Raw genomic sequence first — 21,860 nt, forward strand, 5'->3', positions numbered from 1 at the left:
CATGTTCCCTCGGGGGTGGGGGCGGGGGGATCCGTTTCCTCCCATTGGCTCTGCTTCCTAAGAGGAATGAGCAGCCCTTCATCACGACACTGGATACAATCAGACGGAATACATTCTTGGGGCATGGGGAGGGTGTTCACGGCCGGATGGTGGTTTGAAACATCCACCTCAGCAGTTCTGTTCTTAGTGATCCATTGGACCCCGGGAAGGAGCGCCTGCCCAGGTGTCCGCACCTGACTCGGGGTGTGGGCAACGGCAGGCCTCTCAGTATCTCACCCTGCACGTGGGCTGGGGTAGCCCAGGTCCTGTGTTTGCAGTCCACGGAGCGTGCACCATCTCTGCGTTCCATCCTCGCTGTGCAGAGATGCGCTTAGCAGCCCCCCCCCCCCCTCCCCCAGGTAAAAGAGTCTAGGAAATCCTGTGAGAGATGGGATCGGTCACACCCGGCCCTGTCCCTCGCTCCAGGCCTCCCTCAAGTTGTGTGCCAGGTGGCCTCTCTTTTGCCGTCATTTGTTCAATGCGACGGACCTGTGGCTCTGCCTTGTCATTTTAAGGAATTACAAATGACAATGTTTTTAAGCATACAGAGCTAAGCTAGGAATGCTGAACACTGTGTCGAAGATTCGAGGACAGGTGAAAACCACCGGCTACCCGCAGACGGAAGGCTTGCTGGGCGACTGTATGCTGAAGTTCGGGAAGGAGCTGGGCGAGGGCTCCGCATTCGGTGAGTGTGCGCAGTGCCTGGATTAGCGGTGAGCGCCTCCTGCCCAGCCGAGGTGGTGCACAGTGCTGCCTTTTTTTTTTTTTTTAAACATTTATTTATTTACTTAGTGTGGAATGGGGACGGGGTGCAGAGGGAGAAGGAGAGAGAATCCTCAAGCAGACTCCCTGCTAAAACACTCATTAGTCACAGGGGGTAACAGTATCTTTCAGAGCAATAGAAGGTGAATTTTATTTTATTCCATGGGGGAATGTGGACAAGATGGCCTATTCCTTATCCTGAAGGCGGGCCCGTTGAGGGGACTGGTGAGGGTGCCAGGCAGGCCCTCACAGCCAAGGCCAGTCCTGCAGTGCACCTGCCATGGTGACTGGGCAGGGGCCTGGATGGGCAGACAGTTTGATGGCTTCCCAGGTCCCTAGGTACTAAGGGAACTTGTGTTAAGGAGGAGAGCTAGTGTCAGGGGGCGTCGGGAGTGGATAGGTTGCTTGCTGTTCTGAGGAAAAGACTGTACTGTCGGATGCTTTCCTTTCGGGGCCACATGGTAGAACCTTCTTGAAGTGCAGAAGCCTCAGTGGGTGGAAGCCTCGCCCCACGCCCTTGTGGAATCCGTAGCACCAAGCCTGAGCAAGGGGGAGGAATGTGAGGTCCATGGAGGTGATGGCCAATATTCAGCATTAATTTTTGGAGTCTCCAGGGAAATATTTGGAAATGTGTCTGTCAAAGTCGAATTTGACATTTTGGGGCGTGGGTCCTGGTGGCAGAGGGGTCAGAAACAGTAGCTTCCGTTTCTGATCGGTTGGGCAGGAAAGAGTCCCCAGGCTGGGAAGGGATGTCTCATCTTTATCTTGGAATGATTTAGACTCTTGAGAGTGAGTTAAGGACATTTAGGAGGAATGAAGCTACCAGTGGGTCAAAATGGAGTCCTGGCCAGCCATAGTTTAGAGTAAGAGTTTCCACTTCTATTTTGCAAGGTCCTATACCATGCACTATCTAGTTTATTTTTAAAAAAGTGAGGTGAGTCTTCATTGCTGTCGCCCTTTTGCAGGTGAATAAACTGTGCATGGCTGGACTAGTAGGTGCAGCAACTTGAAGGTCAGAATTTACTAGAAATGCAGATTCTTGGGCTGCCTCTTAAGGTCTTTTTCTAGCCTCAGAGTTGAGAGACGCCATGCTCTGCGTGTTTATGAGGTCAATTTGGAAAACTCCAATACAGGAAACATAGTTTGGTCTGGTGCATCACGTCCCAGAGATTCTTCGAGAGAAACTGCAGCCCTCATTCTGCTCAGCCACCAGGACTCCCGCTTGCAAATTCCTGTGGATTAGCTGGCACTGAGATACCAGGGCTTAATCCAGCAAAAGCTGCCGAGCACTGCCCAAGCCCGAGCGTGGCTGGCCCGCGCCTCATTTCAGGAGCAAACCTTGCCCATCCTGCTGAAAGGCTGTCCCATGTGACCCTGCCAGGCTTTCTTTGACATCAGAAAGGGTCAGGAGCCTTAGAGCCATCTGAAGGAGATGGGGAGTGACCTCAAGATCTAGTAGCTAGAAGCCGACAGGAGGTTTTTTTCATTTATTTCTATTGTAACCTTTCTTGGTTGATACTTAGCCCTGATGAATGAATCCTTTTATAGTTTACAAAGAAGGATTTTGTTCTCGAACTTCTAAGGAACCCTAGGTGCCAGTTCACAAAACTGGAGATTTTCCTGCTCTCCGAAAGTGGAGCATTCCTACGAGGCCTTTTGTAAACCAAAATGGTGTAAAGCAAAGAAGAAATTACTATTAATTTATGTGGAAAAATCGGGGGGTGTTACCAGACCCCCAGAATAACCTCTCCTAGGCTTTTCTCATACCTTAGTCCTGCTTGTGCATGCACAGAATAAATCGAGGCAAAGCACAGATGTTCACAGACACAGCTCAAAGCCGTGGCAGCTGGATGCTGGGGTGCTGTGTGCTGTTCTCACGACTTGGGGTACACATCGCCTCTCTAATAACTTGCTGCAAAACAAAGGCTGAATGTTATTCTCTTCTTGCTTTTTTTTTTTTTTTTTTTTAGTGAAAGCAACAATCCTCTTTGGATTTTTTTCAGTTAGCAAGACCAAGGACTAATGTAGGTCTTTTGTAAAGGTGATTGGGGTTCAGCGTGAACTTTCGAAAAGCAGGGGATACCTGTACTAGTTTTTAAAGAGGAGCTTTATCCCCATCTAGTGGCCAAAGTGGGAAATGCTTCGGTCTCTCTCAGCCTCCAACCTTTATTTTATATAGTGGAGAGAGTACAGAGGGTAGAGGAAAATACGGACCGTAAGGACACTTTCTTTCTCTCTTTCTTCTTCTTTTTTTTTTTCTGAGTCAGGATTCACCAGTCCCAGGGGGAGGACCTTTTTGCACCGTCATCCACAAACTTTTGGGAAGGAAATAAATACCACCATTATCCTCGAGGACTCTGCTAAAGAAACTTTTTTTATTTGCATTTTCTATTCAAGGCAATGCATTGATAGAAGTTGGGGAATCCATGAAGCTAATGGCTGAGGTGAAAGACTCTCTTGATATTAACGTAAAGCAAACTTTTATTGACCCACTTCAGTTACTCCAAGACAAAGATCTAAAAGAGATTGGGGTAAGTCTTCCAGGCTATAAATCTACCCGTTGCTCCTTAAAATGATGTCTATATTTAAAATCATTAGAATGCTTCTGTAAGGATTCAGTGAAAGCATCATCTTATTATGGGTGCTCGAAGAATAATCCATATTTACCTGGCTCACTGGGAAAGAGACCCAGAACCTCTTAGCCCTTTCTTCTGTATCTTATTGAAGCCAGCTAGCTGAAAGCCAAGATGAAAGATGCGTATTTCCACAGCCATTTCTCACCTAACAAAATGACTCCATAACTCCATCGTAGAATTTTTATAATCAAAATCATACCGTAGTAGTCCTATCTCTTGATATTTTGCACCAGACCTGTAGTCATGATTTTTCACTGCTTCTCAAGGAAATCAGTATCTGGGAATTGACATTTTACATTTGGAAAACTGTTAGCAATGGCCTTGGAGAGCACACATGGGAGCTCTCAGGGACCTGTCGGTGATCACATGCCACTTGCTTGATGGTGTTTTTGTATATGTGCAAAAACAGACTTGAGAGTTCTACCCCGCCGGGACTTCTACTCTGGAGGGGCAGCCTGTGCTGACTTCTGATGCTCTTAGGGAGCTGCTCCGAGGACCTGCCTCCAGGCGCCTTCAAGAGTGATCTGAATGCAAGCCCGGGCCAGCTTGGAAGTCATTTGAACCTGGGAGATGTCCCCTTTCCTTTCTTCAGGCCCAAGAGTTCTTGTGGGGGGACCCCTGGACCGGCAGCATCAGCATCACATGTGACAAAGGCAAATGCTTGAGCCGTCGTCCAGATTTCCCGATCAGAAAGTCCTAGATGCCTGTATGGGCATTAGAATCTGCACGGAAACCAGAGGGTGTGGAGGGGACTTCAGGGAAGTTGAATGAAAACCAGAAGCAACCATTCAGGGACTCCCGGAACATTCAGCACCCCTGCCCCCTAGTGTGCCTTTCACCCGACACTCGCCGGGTCCTCTTTCCCGTCCATGTCGGGGAAACCGTGTCCCTCCTGCCCTCTGAAGCCAGGCCTCCACTGGGCTCTGGAGGCCATGGCCATGGCCATTGTCCTCTCTCCTGAATCTCCGTTCTTCCCTTTCTGGCTCTTGGCTTCTTGCATCAACATCTAGACGCTTGAGCACGGCAGCCCTGGACTCGCGGCTTCACGCCTTGCCCCTTCCAGCGCACTCTCCGCACCACGCCCAGTGCAGCCTTAGATGGGGACCCTCCGGAGCTGCCCACTGGTGGCCGCTTACAGATCCACCACCTTAGCCCTGATTCTCTGGCCTCTCCTTCCCTCTGGGGCCTGGCCCATGGCCCCTTCCTAGGCTGCCCAGCCTCCCTGCAATACTTGCAGCCCCCGGGGGGATGTTTTGCTGCGGGCAGTTGCTCTGTTCCTTGTCTTTCTCCCCCTCCCCTCCCCTCCTGGCTTAGTCACTCACCTCTCAGATCTCAGATGCTCTTTGTTTTGGGAAGCCTTGGTTCTCTCCTGGTTTGATCAGGTGCTCCTGCGCTCCCCTGTGCCTTGAGCCTCCCTGCTTCTTCTACTCTGTTGTTGGGCAGTAAGTGCCTTGGGGTGAGGAGTCCTGCTTTGTTCACTTCTGGGACCACGAGGCCCAGGACAGGGTTTGTGCTTGCAAATTATCAAAGAATAGATGACTCTGGGGAAGAAGGGACATTCTGGGGGGCCTGGGGATACCAAAACAGCCTTCCCAAATGCAGAACCTTCAAATCAGAGACCCCCTTGGCTGAAATATATAATATGCCGTTTCTTCTTGTGCTATTGTCCTTGAGGAAAACCCAGAGTCCTCTGGGCAGCGTAGCTCTTCCACCGGAACGGCTTGAGAGCTGGCTGTGGACCAAGTGTGGACCAGACAAACGTGCAGAACACACTGTACTTCAGTGTCGGCCTTCCCTGTGCAACAAAATAACATCCTACGGGGCATCTCGTTCCTCAGCTGCTGTTTGATACAGAAACACTGTAAACCTACACTTCAGTCTCCACGTCAGTCATGCGATGATCAAGAGTTCAGAGTCTGTTCAGAAGCCGTTCACAGTCTCCACTGTGTTTCTGTGTTTCAGACGCCGGGAGTGGAGAACCTGCTCATTTAAGACCAGCTGACTTATACCTGTAAAGGGTTAATGGATTCCAAACATTTCTCGGCCCATAAGCAGCCAGGCTGGCCCTCTCCATTCCCGTTTTATAACCACACACGGAGGCCCAGAGGGAATGCCAGATTTGCCCAGAGTCACAGAACATACAGGAAAGATGCTTCTGGCTTTTTATCCCGTATGCTGTTTTTGCCAGTTCATAATGGAAGTAGAACCAGGGCTGTTCACTAAAATGCATAGTAACGTTACCTGCATACTTCAGTGGGATGGTCTGGTTTTGTGGATACATTCGACAGCAAATACCTGTTTTCCAAGGATTGCGGGTGTAAACTCTTTCAGGCTTCTCCCTTGCCCCATACAGCTGAGCTGTCTCTAGCATTTCTGACATGGGATCCCTCTGCTCGAACACAGACTGTGATGGGGAGTTTACTACCACACAAGGCAGCCCATTCCATGAATGGACAGATCGAATATTTACAATTGTTACATTTTGTTAAAGAGATCCTATTTCTTTTTTAAAGAAATCTCACCTTTCAGAGGTTGTAAATGTTTGTCCTCTGTGTATACATATTCATCGATGGCATTTATTGAACGTGTTCTATAATTGGGAACTTTATGGGATATGCATAAGTATTCTAGGGGCTACTAGAAATTTCTGCTTTTATAATCTAGCCCTTAGGACTTGACAGTAGTGCCAAAGGAAATGTGCTTATTTTTGGTGTAGTTAATTTAGTTGGAAATTATCTGGACATTAATAGAGCTTAAGTGAGGGGTCCTATAAAGAACTTTGGGAAATGGCATCTGAGTGCTGATCTGTGTCCTCATGTTCCATGTAGACACTCATTCACTCTGCCATACATCTGCCCACACATCTACCAATCCAATCAACCATCCATCTACCCACCCATCCACCCATCTTCCATCCGCCCAGCTGCCCACACACCCACCCACCCACCCAACGACCCAGCCACCCATCCATCAGCCCGCCCAACCATCCATCCATCCATCTGCCTACCCACCCACCTGCCCATCCGCCCAGCCATCTGCCCACCCAGCCACGCGTCCATCCATCCACCCAAAAATATTCCTTGAGGGTCTGCAGTAAAGGTGGCCTCAAGTGGATGCTGAGGACACACAGACATGTAAGATGTGTCCTTGCCCCTAGAATGTAGACGGACAAAAAGCAATGGCTATTTTCATGGAAACAACAAAGGTTTCTTTGCCCCGTGTTTTGAGTGTGCAGTTCTCTGAAGGACTCCTTTGTCTTGTTTAGCACCACCTGAAAAAGCTGGAAGGCCGCCGCCTGGATTATGATTATAAAAAGAAGCGAGTAGGTAAGATACCAGATGAAGAAGTCAGACAAGCGGTAGAAAAATTTGAAGAGTCAAAGGAGTTGGCTGAAAGAAGCATGTTTAATTTTTTAGAAAATGATGTAAGTATTTAAACCAAACAGGAGACTTTAATGTGATTAAAAACATTGAATATATGATTAGGACCAACATGAGGAGAAGCTCCGGAGCCTTAGTTTACAAAAGCTTCCAGAATTTTCTGTAGCCATTATCTATCTCCTGCCTCAGAAATAGCTTCGGACATTTTGGCAAGCCCCAACTCAAACCTCAGATCTTGAGAAGTCCTTTTCATCCCAGGATTGCTCCCGAGGTGTGCTCCAGGTGGCCCCGGGGAGGGGGGTCATTTGGGGAGTTAGATAGCGGAACGGCCTTCGTATTTGAGGCCGTCGCGTGGTGGTTCTGCGGGAGAATGGAAATCCCATATCGTGTGGTCATTGCAGTTTTGCTAAGACTGAGAGAAGCACCGTGTGAGGCAGATGCTTGAGGAGGAGCAGCTCTCTGATGCCTTTCTTGTCATCGTGAACGTTCAGGATATCAGAGCATGATCTACACTGTTCAGCTGTACCTGAGTGGTGGTGCTTGTGAGCTCGGGGATCGTGAAGGTCTCGACACAGATCCCTCAGAAATGCAAAATATTCTGTCATACTCTGATTCCTGCCAGCTTATGTTTGATTTGTCCAAGGGAAGCTAGATTCAGCATACTGAGGAGGTATGGTCACCCCGTCCTGCGCATCCTGAAGGCTGAAGGCTTCCCTCCTTTGCCTCGGTGATGAGGCCTTTCGTGTTTGTTGCTGCCCGATTGGAAGAGCCTTCTGCCACCTGCTTGTCTCCGGCGTCCCTGTCCTAAACTTGGCCTTGGCAGTGTCCTGTGCCGTTTTGGTCCAGCCTTAGCTTTGGACCCTCTTTGTTGAACTTTCAAACCTGTGGAGACAAGTTGGAGGATTTATTTATCTGCAAAACCATGTTCTACTTCCAATAGTTCATTAAAAGGTGTATCAAGGTCTCGCATTTTCGAGTTAAGTCAAACAAAACGTACTGAGCAGCCTTTCTTTGCCGTGGTGACGTGTTGGGGAATTATGTTCAGTGTTGACAAGACATTGATCCTGGAGAAAACAATTTGAAAATCCCCCCGTCCACGAAACCTGAGTGCTGAGAAGTACACTCTATTATGCTTCTCCTTTTAATAGTTTATCAGGTTTTTTACATCTTACGGGAAATGGGAAGAGGTGTAACCATTGGCTCTGTTTTTCTTGTTTGTTTATTTTCCCTTAAAAATATCAATTTTCTCTTGAAATTGTCCCGAAGCCATCAGCAATTTTGGTTTTGTTTCGTCTCCGATTGCCGTATTTGATCTTTTGAAGTATTCAGCACGTGGTTTTGGAGTGTGACATATTGGATGCGTCTGATCCTTACCAGGCCGTGGCAGACGTCGTCCTTCCGGTCCCGTGCCTGGTAGTGGTGGATTTAAACTCTGAGGTTGAATCTCGTGTGTCTCACGGCCCGCCTGCCCCGTGTGCTTTTTCATTCACGAAGCACGATGATGATGGGCTTTTTGCAAAGCCCTCCATTAGGGGTCTCCTTCGGTTTCTCTGTCTCTGCCAGTTCCCCCAGTTGACCTGTTTTCCCTTCAAGGTCAAGCAGAAGTCAGGAATGATCCCTTCCGTATGGAAACTCGGTCACTGGTCCCTTGGCTGACAGTGACCGTATTCGCAAATGAGTGGACGGCCTCCCACCCCGCCCCGGCACGAGTCAGAGCTAGGTCTTAACTCCAGCCCTGCAGGGGAACTGCAGTGCGTCCCCTGAGGTGTCCTGGGGTGGAGGGTACCCCCGTTCACCTCTGGGGAGCCTGAGCTGCTCCCTCAGGTCCGACAGGCGGTGCTGGCTCGTTTCAGGGATGGCCTGTTGCTTCTGCCCTCTGACAAAAGCCCCTGGAAACCAGCCACGCAGGTGGGAGGAGACCGAGATCAGAAGACAGCTAAGGACTTTGGAGCCGCCTTGGAACGGGGCTGCTTCCCTTTCTCTGGTCTCGTCTCCTTGTGCCGTCTTTAACCGCGGGGCTCGCCCGGGTACTCTGCCTGCTGAGTCCTGCGGGCATGGCCATAGCGGTGCCGAAGCGGTTGGTGGTGATGACAAGGATGATGGTGACAGTGACAAGGGGCCGTGTGCTGAGTGACTCGTGCTGGAGCCTGAGGGGTGCAGGGGTGGCCCCTCAAGCATGGCATGCCTGCTTTCACTGTTTCCCCTTCCTGGGCTTATAGTCGAGGACGCTCACAAGTTGCCGTGTAGGCTCCAGAAGGCTGCCTTCCTTCTGTTCTTGGGGCAGCAGCAATCAGACCCAGAAGGGCACTGTCTTGACCTTTTCCATGTCGGTGTGTCCGGGCCAGGCCCGGGTGGTCTGGCAGTCCTGTGGATGAGGCACGGTCTAGAAAATCTTCTCCACTTCAGCCCTCGGACCTGACAGGCGGATGCGGAGGTGGTTGGTGTTTGGGGATCAGCGGCAGGTGGAAGACAAAGAAGCGGTGCGTGGGGGAGGACACATTCACGGAGCTCTCAGCCCTGCCCTTGCCCTTCTCTACACCCAGGCCAGCCCCAGGGCCCTGCAGCCCACAGAACCCTGACTTCCTGCTCTCTGTGGGTCACCAGCTCCTGTCCAACCTTTGCCGCTCGGCCCCTTCTATCTGTGGCTGCTGTCTTTCTCGGTGAGGAGGCTCAGGAGGAAGAGCGATGCTTCAGGACGGCTGGGGTTTCTTCCAGGAACCGATCCTGCCACTAAAGATGGCTGGGGTCTTAATTCCCAGGTAAACACGGTGGGTCTGCAGGCCCCGCCTTTGTCCAGGGGCTTGGACGGCGCTTGCACCCGACGTGGCACTTGCCACCGCCCAGGTGCGTGCCTGTTCCCCGGGGACGTGGTGGCAGACGGCCAAGGGCCTGGCGCTTCCTCCAGACACAGGTGGGAGATGTTGGTACCATCGTGAGCTAGAGGTTTGGGGCCGTCAGTCAGAGCTGGCCACCCCTTTGCGTTCTAGGTGAGTAACGGACACAGACGCCAGATTGGAACCAAGGGGCCGCCCTTTTCACTGATGAGAACACCCAGTAATTATACCCTATGGGCCTCCTGGGCACTGGTGCTGGAGGGGATGACATGGACCTACGCATGTCCAGCTAGGACTTCTGTCCTTCTGTCCTCAGCTGACGAAAGCCACCCTGCTGGGCTATCCAGACACACTCTGAGACATGGGGCCTCTGGTCATGCAGAGCTGGCTTTGGGGGCAGAATAAGCCATCCTGCTAATTAGGGAACATTCCCTGATCTCCTCCCCAGCAGGAGAGAAGAGGGGCTGGAGGAGGTAGATAAGCAGAGTGGCGTGAATGAAGGGGGGGGTGGCGTGTCCGGGGCCTGGTACCACCCGCCCATCTCTGCCTGGCACTGACGGTTCGAACCCCAGAGTCTCACTCTCCAGGGAACAGGGGGGTGGGTGTCTTGTCCAGCCCTCACATCTTGTAGCCGCGGCTAAGACACAAGGAAAGCTTCGCCAGATAACGCCAGAGATCTGCCTGGTTTGAGGAGAGCCCTGACTGGGACGCACAGAGTTGGTTTTTCTGGAATCTCCAAATGCAGATTATGTAACCCTTGCCTAGGATTTTCTGGCCAATGGGCCATTTGTGGGGCTTTCCAGGGGGTGGTTGCTCATCTGTCCTCACATCTGAATTCTCCCAACTGAGAAACAAACAGGGACAGCGGAACAAGGGTCACATACCGGCCCCTTGCCCAGAGGATGGGACTTTCTGGAAATCCGTGTGGGCAGCTTGGGCCTGGGCCCACAATGGGACTCTAGCTACCTACCCCGGGACTGAAGTCTAGACCTTGGGACCCATAGGGGGAGTGAGGCGGGCAGAGCAGAAAGGCAGATCTTGGCGAGCCCACATTCTTAAAGAATCCAGACCTCAGAGTCAGACTCCACTTACTGCCTATTCAGTGCTGGGTGCAGACACCCTGGTTGTCGGGGGCCCCCTGACTTCCTCGGTCAGACAGAGCACCCCTGCACCTGTGATGTGGAAAGAAGGAAGGGGTGGTGTGAGGGACCCAAATCGGTCACTCCGACATTCCCAAGGAAACTGGCGTTTATTTTCCTGTCTGAGTTTGGCAGAGTTGTGAATGGGAGAACTAAAGAGAAGTCTCCTTTGGCCCCACGCTGGAATCCTCGGTTGTCTTGTCAGTCGGGGCTGGATTGGAGACTTGGGCATCTCTTCACCTGTTGCTCATTATTCCGTGCACAGATGCAAGCCCGGAGGTGTTTTGGTCCACCAGCTTTCCCGGGAGCCCCGAGGGTTAGGCCTGGCGGGGCTCCCGCTAGGAGAGGGGCCCCTGTGCCCATCACAATTTCTCTGAGGTAGGGGTGTGGGAAATTGAGCAGGTTGGTTGCCCGCCTTCACCATTTCTTGGGAATGGCCTGCTAACACTCTTCTTCTGTCTTTGCAGAGAAGTCTATTCCTCACCCCGTGACATCATGGAATGTAGGTCTTTGACTTTGCAGGAGCCAGAGAGAGCACCTAGAATATCCCCATTCCAGGCCCATGAGGCCAGACACCTGCACTTGTCTCTAGCTCTCTTGGTCCACGTCTCCTGCCTGGGGATCCTCCGGAGGGAGGATCAAGTAACCCCATAACAAGTGGGGTTACCGGATTGCAGATTCCTGGGTTCTTTCCGGGGTGGCATTTTCCTAAATTCGTTCCACGGGCTGTAGTAGGTTGCACTAATAATGTTTCTACGCTCAGATGAGTTTGGCAAACCCTCACGTGGACAAAACTAGGCAGGTTTTCTTGATCCCAAGACTTTTCAGAGTCTTTATATGACAATGTGAAAAATTGGTCTCGGAGAGATTCCTAAGGCAGGGCACACCGGGGAGTTTCTCAAACCTGTTTGACCTTCCGCATCATCGTCATTATTGCTGTCATTTCAAGGGACTGGTGACACGTGGCACAAGATACATTAGGAAAAACCGGGCTCGTGGAAGGAAGGCGCACCCAACAAGGAGCGAACCACCTGAAATCTGATTCTGGTTTCACTTCTGCTCAGCTCTTTGCCCCTGGAAAGTCACCTTGACCTACACATGTCAGGAAACCCTTTGGGAATGTGGAGTGGAGAATGGAAGCATAAGGGGCTGTTATCTAGGCTACTGAGTTCATTGCCTTGCTCAGACTTTCTCAGAAACTCTGAGTAAAGCTCTCGCCCCGTTAGCAAAGGCGTCTGTTTAAGATCAGACTCCTCTAGCTTCTGCGGGGAGTCCAGAAGGAGTGGACGTCTTTGATATGACGGAGCAAGAGATCACTTGGATAACCACAAGTCAGATCGAAGATGCTCTCTCCGTTGGAAATATGCCATTTTCAGCTGTGAAAGGTGATGGCTTGTCGCATTCCAGAAGAGGTGCATTTCCTCGTTCTTGCATGCCAGGTTCGCTGCAGATTCCAGGCATCTGGGTGCAGGGCGTTAGTACCTACTGACATCCCTCTCATCCCTCCTCGTGCCGTGGTCTTCAGGGTGTGCCTCTCCGCCCACTTACCTGGCCGCCAACCGGTCCTGTGGTAACTAGTCGCTGAAGGGTCTGAGGAGGAGAGTTCACAGCCCTGCTCCTACTTGGCCACTGTTTCTATAACCTTCTGCAGAGGGCTGATCTTACTACAGGATGCAGTCCTTGGAGCCGTCCTTCCTTTGGGTTCAGCCCAGATCCTTTGCACTTGGTCTGCAGGTCACCCCAGTGGCTCAGGTCCAATTCAAGTGTCCCTGGGGCCACAGCCCGGGGACTTCTTGTATTCGTAGTCCACAGTAGTATGGGGACGTAGGTGCTCTGCCTCCATCCCCAGGGCTCAGTACCCCCAACGGCCTCATGTGCTTATAATCAGCCATTGGTTTGCAGCGAATGAGAGGGTTTTGAAGGAGAGTGTGCCCACGGGCGACACCCCGGAGACACACTGAGTCTTGCCCCAGGGGAGGGAGCGAGGACTCGCGGAGTGGGGTGGCGTCGGCCGTGAAGCCCGCATGAGGCATCTTCATCCCTCTTACTCTGCCCCCCCCCGATGTACTTCCTTCTTTGACTCTGGCCCTCCTGCCTCCCTCTTCTAGGACCCTTTGATGACACTGGGCCACCCAGATAACCCAGGTCATCCTCTAGTTCAAGACCCTTAACTCAGTCACACCCACAGAGTCTCTTTTGCCCGGGAAGGTGACATAGTCACAGATTTGGGGAGATGGGCTTGGGCATCTTTGGGGGCCATTTTCCTCTCCACCACAAGCTCTTTCTGGTTCCTTTGCCCCGGGTAGCTTCCTAGTCCTCGCCCCACCATCTGCCAGCACCGTGGCCCGTACCTGGACCCTCCCTCCTTCTCCTCTAGCTTACTGGGAAGTCTGAGTTTCTTGCTTCAGGCACCTGGCCAGGAGTGACCCACCGTGACGGCGAGTGCACTTTACTCTGAGCCGGGAGCTCTGTGTATGTGATGCGTGGTCACACTTCACTCCCAAGGTGGCACCAGAGAGGGGCAGTGTTGTTCTCAGCCCTAAGTAGAGTTACACCTGTCTTCTCATCCCAGGTGACCTTCCCCGAGTCAACAGGTGGATTTGCCAGATTGAGTGGTGTGGCCGGTGGAAGAAACGCTTTACCTTCCGGACAGGTACTTGCAAGGCCTGGCTTTATCGCTGCCTTGGTTCTGCCTGTCCAGGTGTTGAATCCTACCTGGGGTTTGGGAAGCAGAGACCACCCGCACGCACCTTGCTGCTTATGGCCCGGGGACAAGCGGAAGCCTCCGTTTTCTGGCACGGGGAGGCACATAAGCCCCTTGTGGCACCACGTGGCTTCCCGGCCAGCAGGAACTTTGCAGCACCGTCTCTCCAGTGGTTGCATTGAGCACCGAGCAGCACCGCTGTTCTCTCCCAAGGGGCCTTGGGACTCATTTCCTTCCCAAAGTCAGCCGTCGAACGAATAGTGACAGATGCATCTCTAGATTACATAACTTGTCTGAGCCAACCAGACAGGAGCTCTGGTGATCTTTCCCTCTCTCCCTCCCTCCCCGCCCCCCGTATGTTTCCAGGAATACTCATTTTTTCACTGCTCCTTTGAAAAGAGAAATGTCAAACATATCTCAAAGTGGGGATTAAAATGGAAGTTAACTTTACTGAAGGCAGTGAGGTGTGGCTCAGATCGGACCCGACCCGCCGCTCCCGCCAGCTGGGGAGCACAGTTCCTGCTTCAGCAGATTCTGCTGTGGTCGAGCTGGGCCGTTAAACTGGACTTGTTTAAACGTGAAAGCCAGAGAGGTGAAATTTAAGAAATCCTTAGAATTTCCGTGGGGCCAGGCTGTCTTTGTTTTGTTTATTGGGTTTTGGGAAATTTAAGGCTAGGCTTGGTGCTCTTCCAGCCCCAAGCGCGGCAAAGTGACTGTAACACAACGGGATTTCCTTGTTCGGATGCGGAGCATAGCGGGGCACCAGTGGGATGCTGTGGGTTTCTCAGGTGTGTACTGAGCCCATGTTGATATGTGTGCAAGGAAAGCGGGTGCAGGGCAGCCAAAGCAGGGTCTGTAGCAACAGATGGAAGCAGCTTGGTCTTTGAAGGTGGACCAGTCCGTGGTTGGTTTTACGGGGTGAATAAGCAGGGCAGACTCTGCCCTCAAGCTGCTTAGCACATGGGAATGATGCATAGGCTTTGGGGAAGCTTTGGAAGAGGGGGGGTTGATTTTGGTTTGTGACCTTCTCCGGATCTGGAGGTCACGGGGCTCTTGCTGGGGGTCCTTATCACCTCAACCCAGAGGTCCTGCGTCCGAGGCTTGCCAACATCAGCGTCATGAATCCCGCTGTTCTGGAGCAGCTGTTCAGACGCATGGGGGAAGCGGGGAAGCTCCCACAGGGGACGCCTCTTCCTCCATCCATGCATCCCCTGGTCTTCCAGCCTTTCTTATGTGATAGAGCTTTTCTACTTTAGTTTTTCCATCGATTCGAGGGACCGAGAGATACAAGAGGCTGTAGAGTTCATTCCTTTCGGCTGTCATGTTTCATGGCCACGATTTTGTGCGGACAGCAACGAGACACAGGGAGCTGGCAAGTGTTTGCCCTGGTGCCCACCCTCCCCTGGTTTCCTTTCTTATGTGAGAACAGCTTAATTTACTTGGCTTCCTGATTTGACTTAGCTAGAAGATGCCCGAAGAGACATTTCACTAAGGAAGAGGTTCATTTACTCAGTGTTGGCTTCCCATGTCATTGGAAAGCTTTATCTCTCTGTGTTCAGATCCGTGAGCTTTAGAGCACAAAAATCTCCTGAGGGTGTCATCTAATTGGGATAACCAGCTTCCATTGAGCTAAACCAAATTTTAATCACAAATAAATTTGAACATGGTTTTCCAGAATATACAGCTTTCTACCACCACCCGCGTGATGATGACGCAGCCTAAGGAAAAGAAATGGACCAGAGCCGAGGATGACGCGGGGCTTCCCTGCGAAGCTGGGTCTTTGTTGCTGGTCCCGCCTCTCTCTCTCTCTGAATATTACATAGGCCTTGGCATAATTTTCCACTTTTGCTGCAGGTAGAACAAGTCAGCCAGTTGGCCGTGTTTATAGAGGCAGCTTTAGACTATCACAAACAGTCCACGGAGATCCTGCAGGAGTTACAGAGCAATCTGCAGATGCGGTAAGATACGTGCCCTGCCAACCCGGGGCTGCCGAGTAAACTCCATCTGAATCAGTCCCTCCGTCTGCCCCTTCCCGCTGCCCCATTCTGTTTTGAATTTTCTTAGCTGGCTTTCATGGTTGGGTGTGGGATAGCACTGAAGTAATAAGTACGTGGCTCTGGCCAAAGGGACAGAGCTGGGAAAAGCAATCTGGCGGCTTTTTTCCTTTTGTGTTTCACGAAAGCCCTTTTCCGTGACCTGTGTTCAGGGCAACCTGACGGAGCTGCTCACCCGACAGAGCTGTCCCGGCTTCCTTGCTGATTTGAGAGCTTAAGCCAGGGCGGCGATGGCATGTACCTCCTTGCCAACGTGTAGGGATGTGGAGAAGTGTGAGATGATACTCAGAAAGTATGTAAATATCTGGAAAGTATGTAAATATCCAGTGCAGATGGCAGCCCACGTTCCGTTCGTAATACTGACTCAGAGAGGTACCGAAAGAGTCAAAAATACCTTCTGAATGGTCAAAGGAAGATGGCCGTTCCCCTTAGGTTTTAACGATGATGTATTTTATATTTCTCTGAAAATTAGTAATATCACACGTAGTAGGCCCAGTAACCCTATTAATTAATAGAGTGGGTTAAAAAAACCTACCCCATTCTTGACCAGGTTTGGTAACCGAATATTGTTTTACATGGGATGATGATAGTGAATACGTTTGGAGGAATGTTTGCTTAAATCAATGGCAGATTTCTCAGGTGTGGCCGGTCTCTGAGGCATCCACTTCTTTGCGGGGGGGCATGCATGCAGTGCTCACACGATCATGTTTGTGTATTTCTGTCTCTGCATAAGCAGAAGGGGAGAAAAGGCAGCTAACGTTGCTGGGTGCCCAGTATAACCTGGCACCTGACAGGGGCCTCAGAGACTCTGTGAGAGACCCATACTTTCAAATATATAGCGAAAAACTACGCCGGGGATATCACCCCCATCACTTTGGGCTACTCACGAACCAATGCGTAAAAATTACCCCCTTCACAACCACCACCTCTCCCCCAAGTTCGTAGGCTCCCCAAGCAGTGCAAATGTACATTTGGAAGCATGGCTTTCTTCATCTGACGTCTGACTGATCTTAAAATGTGTTTTTCAGAATATCAGCTGCATCCAGTGTCCCCAGACGAGAGTATAAGCCACGGCCCATCAAAAGGAGTCCTAGTGAGCTCAATGGGGTGTCCACCACCTCGTCAGGAAAGACAACAGGTAAGATGACCGTTCTGTGTGGCTAAGTGTGCTCTGGAGGGAGGCCTTTGCTTACTGCTGCATTCGGTGTGAGACCCTGAATTTTTTTCTTTAGTTGTTTGGTGAATCCCACCCCCCTTTCCTCTCAGGAATGCTCCTTTTCCTGCTTCCTGGTTTTGGATACTTATGGCAAGTTTCAAAAGTCAAGTTTCAAAAACCGGCACTAGGAAGAATTCCACCACTTACTGCCTTCTGATATGTTAAAACCCTGGCCAGGGCACCAGAGAGCTTCGTGGTCCTCTGTATTTACGTTTTGAACTCTTTCAAGATATTTCACTAGTTTTTTTTAAAAAAAAGTTTGAACGAGCATTTGTTGAGCACCTGCTGGATGCTAGGCACCGTCTTAAATGCTGCATCATTATTTTCTCGTTAGATGCGTGACACAGATATGTTCTCGGATAAAATGATCCGACGGAGAAAAACAACATTCAATCGGTATAAGTCATGCTGTAGTTTCTCGTGGTCACCTGCTCCATCCCTGTCCCTTCCCTGGATGTAGCCACGGTTAACAATTTAACCGTGTCTACACTATATACACATGGTTTTAGATTATTTTCTGTTTTTCAAATACAAGATCATACCAGGTGTATTGTTCTGCAGCTTGCTTTCTCTTGGAGTTATTCCCATGTCATGCATATAGATCAATCTCTATCCCCCTATTTTTTAATGGTTTCATAGCTTTCCATTATTTATACCATTTCCCTATTAATGGACGCTAAGGTTGTTTCCAGTTGTTTGCTAAAAGCAATACACTGTATCTGCTTCTATGTGCTGATGGGCAAGTCTTCCTTGGAAGTGAAATTGCTAAGTTAGAGTGAATGCAAATGTTAAATGATAGTAGCTACTGCCAAATGACCTTCCCAAACGGGCACACTACTCTTGATGTAGTAATGCCTGTTTCCCCATACCCGGGTCTTTTGACTTCCATTTTTGCCAAGCATTCATGGGTAAAAAAGAGTATTCAATCTTAATTTGCCTTTCTGTGATAACTAGTGAAGCTGAACTTGTCCCCCACCCTGTAGTTTAGTTTGCCATTTGTATTTTCTTAGGTCTGAACTGTGTGTTCGTGTTAATTTATTCTTTTTCCTTTAGGTTGTTTACTTTGCCTTATTGACTCATACACATTCTTTACATATGGGGATGTTAATAAGTTTTTTCCCCAGTTTATTGTTGCGTTGTGTGTGTGTTTTTTTTTTTTTTAAGAATTTATTTATTTATTTGACAGAGAGAGACACAGCCTGAGAGGGAACACAAGCAGGGGGAGTGGGAGAGGGAGAAGCAGGCTTCCCGCGGAGCAAGGAGCCCGATGTGGGACTCGATCCCAGGACCCTGGGATCATGACCTGAGCCGAAGGCAGACGCTTAACGACTGAGCCACCCAGGCGCCCGTGTGTGTTTTTTTTTTTAAGTTTTATTTATTTAAATGATCTCTGCACCCAACGTGGGGCTTAAACTCATGACCCCGAGATCAAGAGTTGGATGCTCTTCTAACTGAGCCAGCCAGGGGCCCCTATTGTTGCGATTTTAGAGTTCTTTATATATTCTGAATATAAGTTCTTTGACGAATATGTGGTTTGTAAATATTTTCTTTCACTCTGTAGCTTCTTTTTATTCTTCTAACAGGGTTTTTGGCAGATCAAAAGTTTTTAAAAGAAATTCTCATTTCTTCCTTTTAAGATCGTGCTTTTGGCGTAAAGTCTGAGCTTTCTCTGACTGAACAAGTTCTCCTGTGCTTTTTCCCCAGATTTGTACACGTTTACATTTCAGTCCATGATCCACTCTGAGTTAATTTTTGTACGAGACTGAAGTCGAAGTTCACTTATTTGCCCATGGATTTCAAACCACCTCTTCATAACACACCGGTCCATGGGATTTTCTTCCAACACTGTTGCTATCCTTTAAGATTTCTTTTTCAATTAAAAAATAAAAATGATGGGACTAATATGTGTATATAGTTCTAAAAAGAAAGTGGTGCTACCAGGCCTTTAATGAAAAGCAGCTGTCTCCCTTTCTACCCTCTCCTCATCTTCATTTCCTGCTCTCAGAAGAACCCACTTTCAGCTCTTTGTTTGGTATTTAGCTCCGTTGTTCTAAATGATATGCTTCTATTGCTAGTTCTTGATTTTTTGGTTTGGGATAAGATCTGTGGTTTCCTGATATGGCAGATGAAGACTGCACTCCCTGTCCTTAGCCTCCCACGAACTTCTCTCCTCACCTCCTCTTTCCTCCTTCCAAGTTACTCATAATCACTGTTTTCATCATGTCACCATCACTTTGACCATGCACAACTCCCCAACCCACGCTGTTATGTTAAATGTCATTGCCTCTACTTCTTGGTGAAGACATGGGCAGCCCCGTGACTTATCTGGCTCTTCTTGGGTAACGTAAGTCCTCCTCTCGCTTGAGTGTATGGATGCAGGATCTTGATTTGAAGTTGGGCTCCCCCTCCTCAAGCTCTGGCCTATTGTAGGGCAAAGATGGGTGTCAGCAAAGGGATTGTAATTGGCTTCTCCTCTCTTTTTCCATCTACCACTTCTGTTCTTAAAACTCCAGGGAACATATTTCAAGCTCTCTTATGGGTCTTTTTATTTTTATTATTTTTTTTTAGTGTTTTTTTTTTTTTTAATTCATTTGAGACAGAGAGATACAGAGGGAGAGAGAGAAAGCATGAGCAGGGAGAGAGGGAGAGGGAGAAACAGGCTCCTCGCTGAGCCAGGAGCCTGATGCGGGGCTCGATCCCAGGACCCTGGGATCATGACCTGAGCTGAAGGCAGACGCTTAACCATCTGAGCCACCCAGGTGCCCCATTTTTATTATTTTTTTAAGATTCTATTTATTTATTTGACAGAGAAAGACACAGAGAGAGAGGGAACACAAGCAGGGAGAGTGGGAGAGGGAGAAGCAGGCTTCCTGCGGAGCTGAGAGCCCGATGCAGGACTCGATCCCAGGACCCTGGGATCATGACCTGAGCCGAAGGCAGACACTTAATGTCTGAGCCACCCAGGTGCACCTCTTACGGGTCTTTTTAAATGTCTCCCTTGACTTGATGTGAAATAGGAAGAACGTAAACACACCCCCCTCTTTCAGGCTCTCCAGAAATTTCTCTAAAATCCCTTTCTGATCTCCATCTCCTGACCCATCTATAGCATAGATAAGGTTGGGATGAGGAGTTGTGAAAACTAGTTTCCTGTCTCTTCTAATTTGGTCTTTGTGTTTGTAATTTCTACATGGCAGTCTCCTGTACGTCCATTTTTGTTTTTTAACAGTTCTGAAGCCTCAGCGGTAACTTCCATTTTTATATCCTGTATCAATATTTACAATGTTATGAGCATTAAAATAATATTCACAGCTGTATCACACAGTGTACTATCATTACATTTCCATTGTCATTCAGCTTTTTATTGTTGGTTACTCTAGCTTCATCATAAGTCTTGAAGTTGGGTGGTGTTAGTCCTCTAACGTTGGTCTTTTTCAAAGCTCTTTGTTTGGGCTGTTCTAGTAGCTTTTCTATGTGAATTTTAGGATTAGCTTTTCAATTTCTATAAAAGAAATCACGCTCAGATTTTGATTTGGTTGAGGTTGAATCTATAAATCAATTCAGTGGGGATTTACAGCTTAACAATATGGAGTTTTCCAATCTTGAACATAGTCTATTTTCCACTTCAGTTTTCTTAATTTCTCTCTGCCATGTTTTGCTGTTTTCAGCAGATAAGTCTTACACATTTTTAAGTCAGTCTCTCAATACTTCATATTTTTCATGACTTTAAACATTATTTTTATAACATTTCAATGACCAGTTTTTTATTGCTATGTATAGACATACAGTTGATTTTTATATATTCATCTTGTGTCCTGCCATGTTGCTAAATTCACTTATTAGTTTCAGCAGCTTTTTTGTAGATCCTGTAGTTTTTCCATAGAGATGATCATGTCATCTACAAATAAAGATTTACTGGATGTTAAGATGCCTTTTATTTGTTTTTCTTGCCTTTTTGTACCTGCTAGAACCTCCAGTATAATGTTGAATAGAATAGTTGGTGCGGACCTGCTTGCCTTGTTCTTGATGTGAGAAGGGTAGCGTTCAGTATCTCATAATTAAGTATGATGTTAGCTGTAGGTTTTTCATAGATGCCTTCTATCAGATTGAATTCCCTTCCAGTCATAGTTTGCTGAGAGTTTTTATCAGGAATGAATTTTTTTGGCATCTATGGAATTGATAATATGTTTTTTCTTTTAGTTGGTTAACATGGTGAGTTATGTTAAATTAATTAAAGCAATCTTATATTCATGGGATAAACCCTTCGTGAGAAAGTTTTTTTTTTAAAGACAATTTTAGAATAGTTTTAGATTTATAGAAAATTTGCAGAGATAGTACACACCATTCCTATGTATGCAAAACTGTTCCCTTATTATTTTTTTCCCTTATTATTAACATCTTATGAGTTTGGTACATCTAGTGAACCTGTATTGCTACATTATTATTAACTAAAGTCTGTACTTTATTCAGATTTCCTTAATTTTTACCTAATGTCCCTTTTCTGTTCCAACATCCCATCCAAGACCAGTGCATTACATTTAGTCATGATATCTGCTTAGACTCCTCTTGGCTGTGATGGTTTCTAAGACTTTATTTGTTTTTAAGAGCTTGGCAGCTTTGGGGAGTAGTGTTCAGGTATTTTGTAGAATGTCCCTCAGTTGAGATTTGTCTGATATTTTTTTTCATGATGAGACTGGTGATATGGAATTGGGATATGAAATTGGAAGACCACAGAGGCCAAGTGCCATTCTCAGGGTATCAACATGAAATATTACTATTCATGTTAATTGTAATCGATGCTTTTGCTGACCACCTGGCTGAGGCTGTATTTGTCAGTTTTCTCTGTAAAGTTACTCTTTAAAATATTTCCCTGTGCAAAGGTTTTTAACTACAAATTAAATTTCCTTATAGATATGAAGCTATTGAGGTTATCTGTTTCTTTTTGAATGAGCTTTGGTAGTTTGTGCCTTTCATGGCATTTGTCCATTTCATCTAAGTTGCCAGATTTATTGGGATAAAGTTGTTAATATATTCCCTTATTTTCCTTGTAAGATTATATATAGATTTTGTAGTGATGTCACTGCTCTCTTTTCTGATAG

General features: G+C 48.3%; 1 protein-coding gene across 1 annotated transcript in view; it reads left to right on the plus strand.

Annotated features, from left to right (window-relative positions):
- Positions 1-585: 585 nt before the first annotated feature.
- SH3GL3 (SH3 domain containing GRB2 like 3, endophilin A3) overlaps positions 586-21,860 on the plus strand; it is a 41,425-nt gene continuing 20,150 nt past the window's right edge. Inside the window, exons 1-5 of the mRNA XM_021680592.1 lie at positions 586-724; positions 3,199-3,332; positions 6,703-6,861; positions 15,349-15,452; positions 16,577-16,686. Coding sequence (XP_021536267.1) covers positions 601-724; positions 3,199-3,332; positions 6,703-6,861; positions 15,349-15,452; positions 16,577-16,686 — 631 coding nt within the window. The 5' untranslated portion in view covers positions 586-600. The remainder of the gene's footprint in view (positions 725-3,198; positions 3,333-6,702; positions 6,862-15,348; positions 15,453-16,576; positions 16,687-21,860) is intronic.

This window comes from Neomonachus schauinslandi, chromosome 9 (genome assembly GCF_002201575.2).
Source record: "Neomonachus schauinslandi chromosome 9, ASM220157v2, whole genome shotgun sequence".
NCBI lineage: Eukaryota > Metazoa > Chordata > Mammalia > Carnivora > Phocidae > Neomonachus > Neomonachus schauinslandi.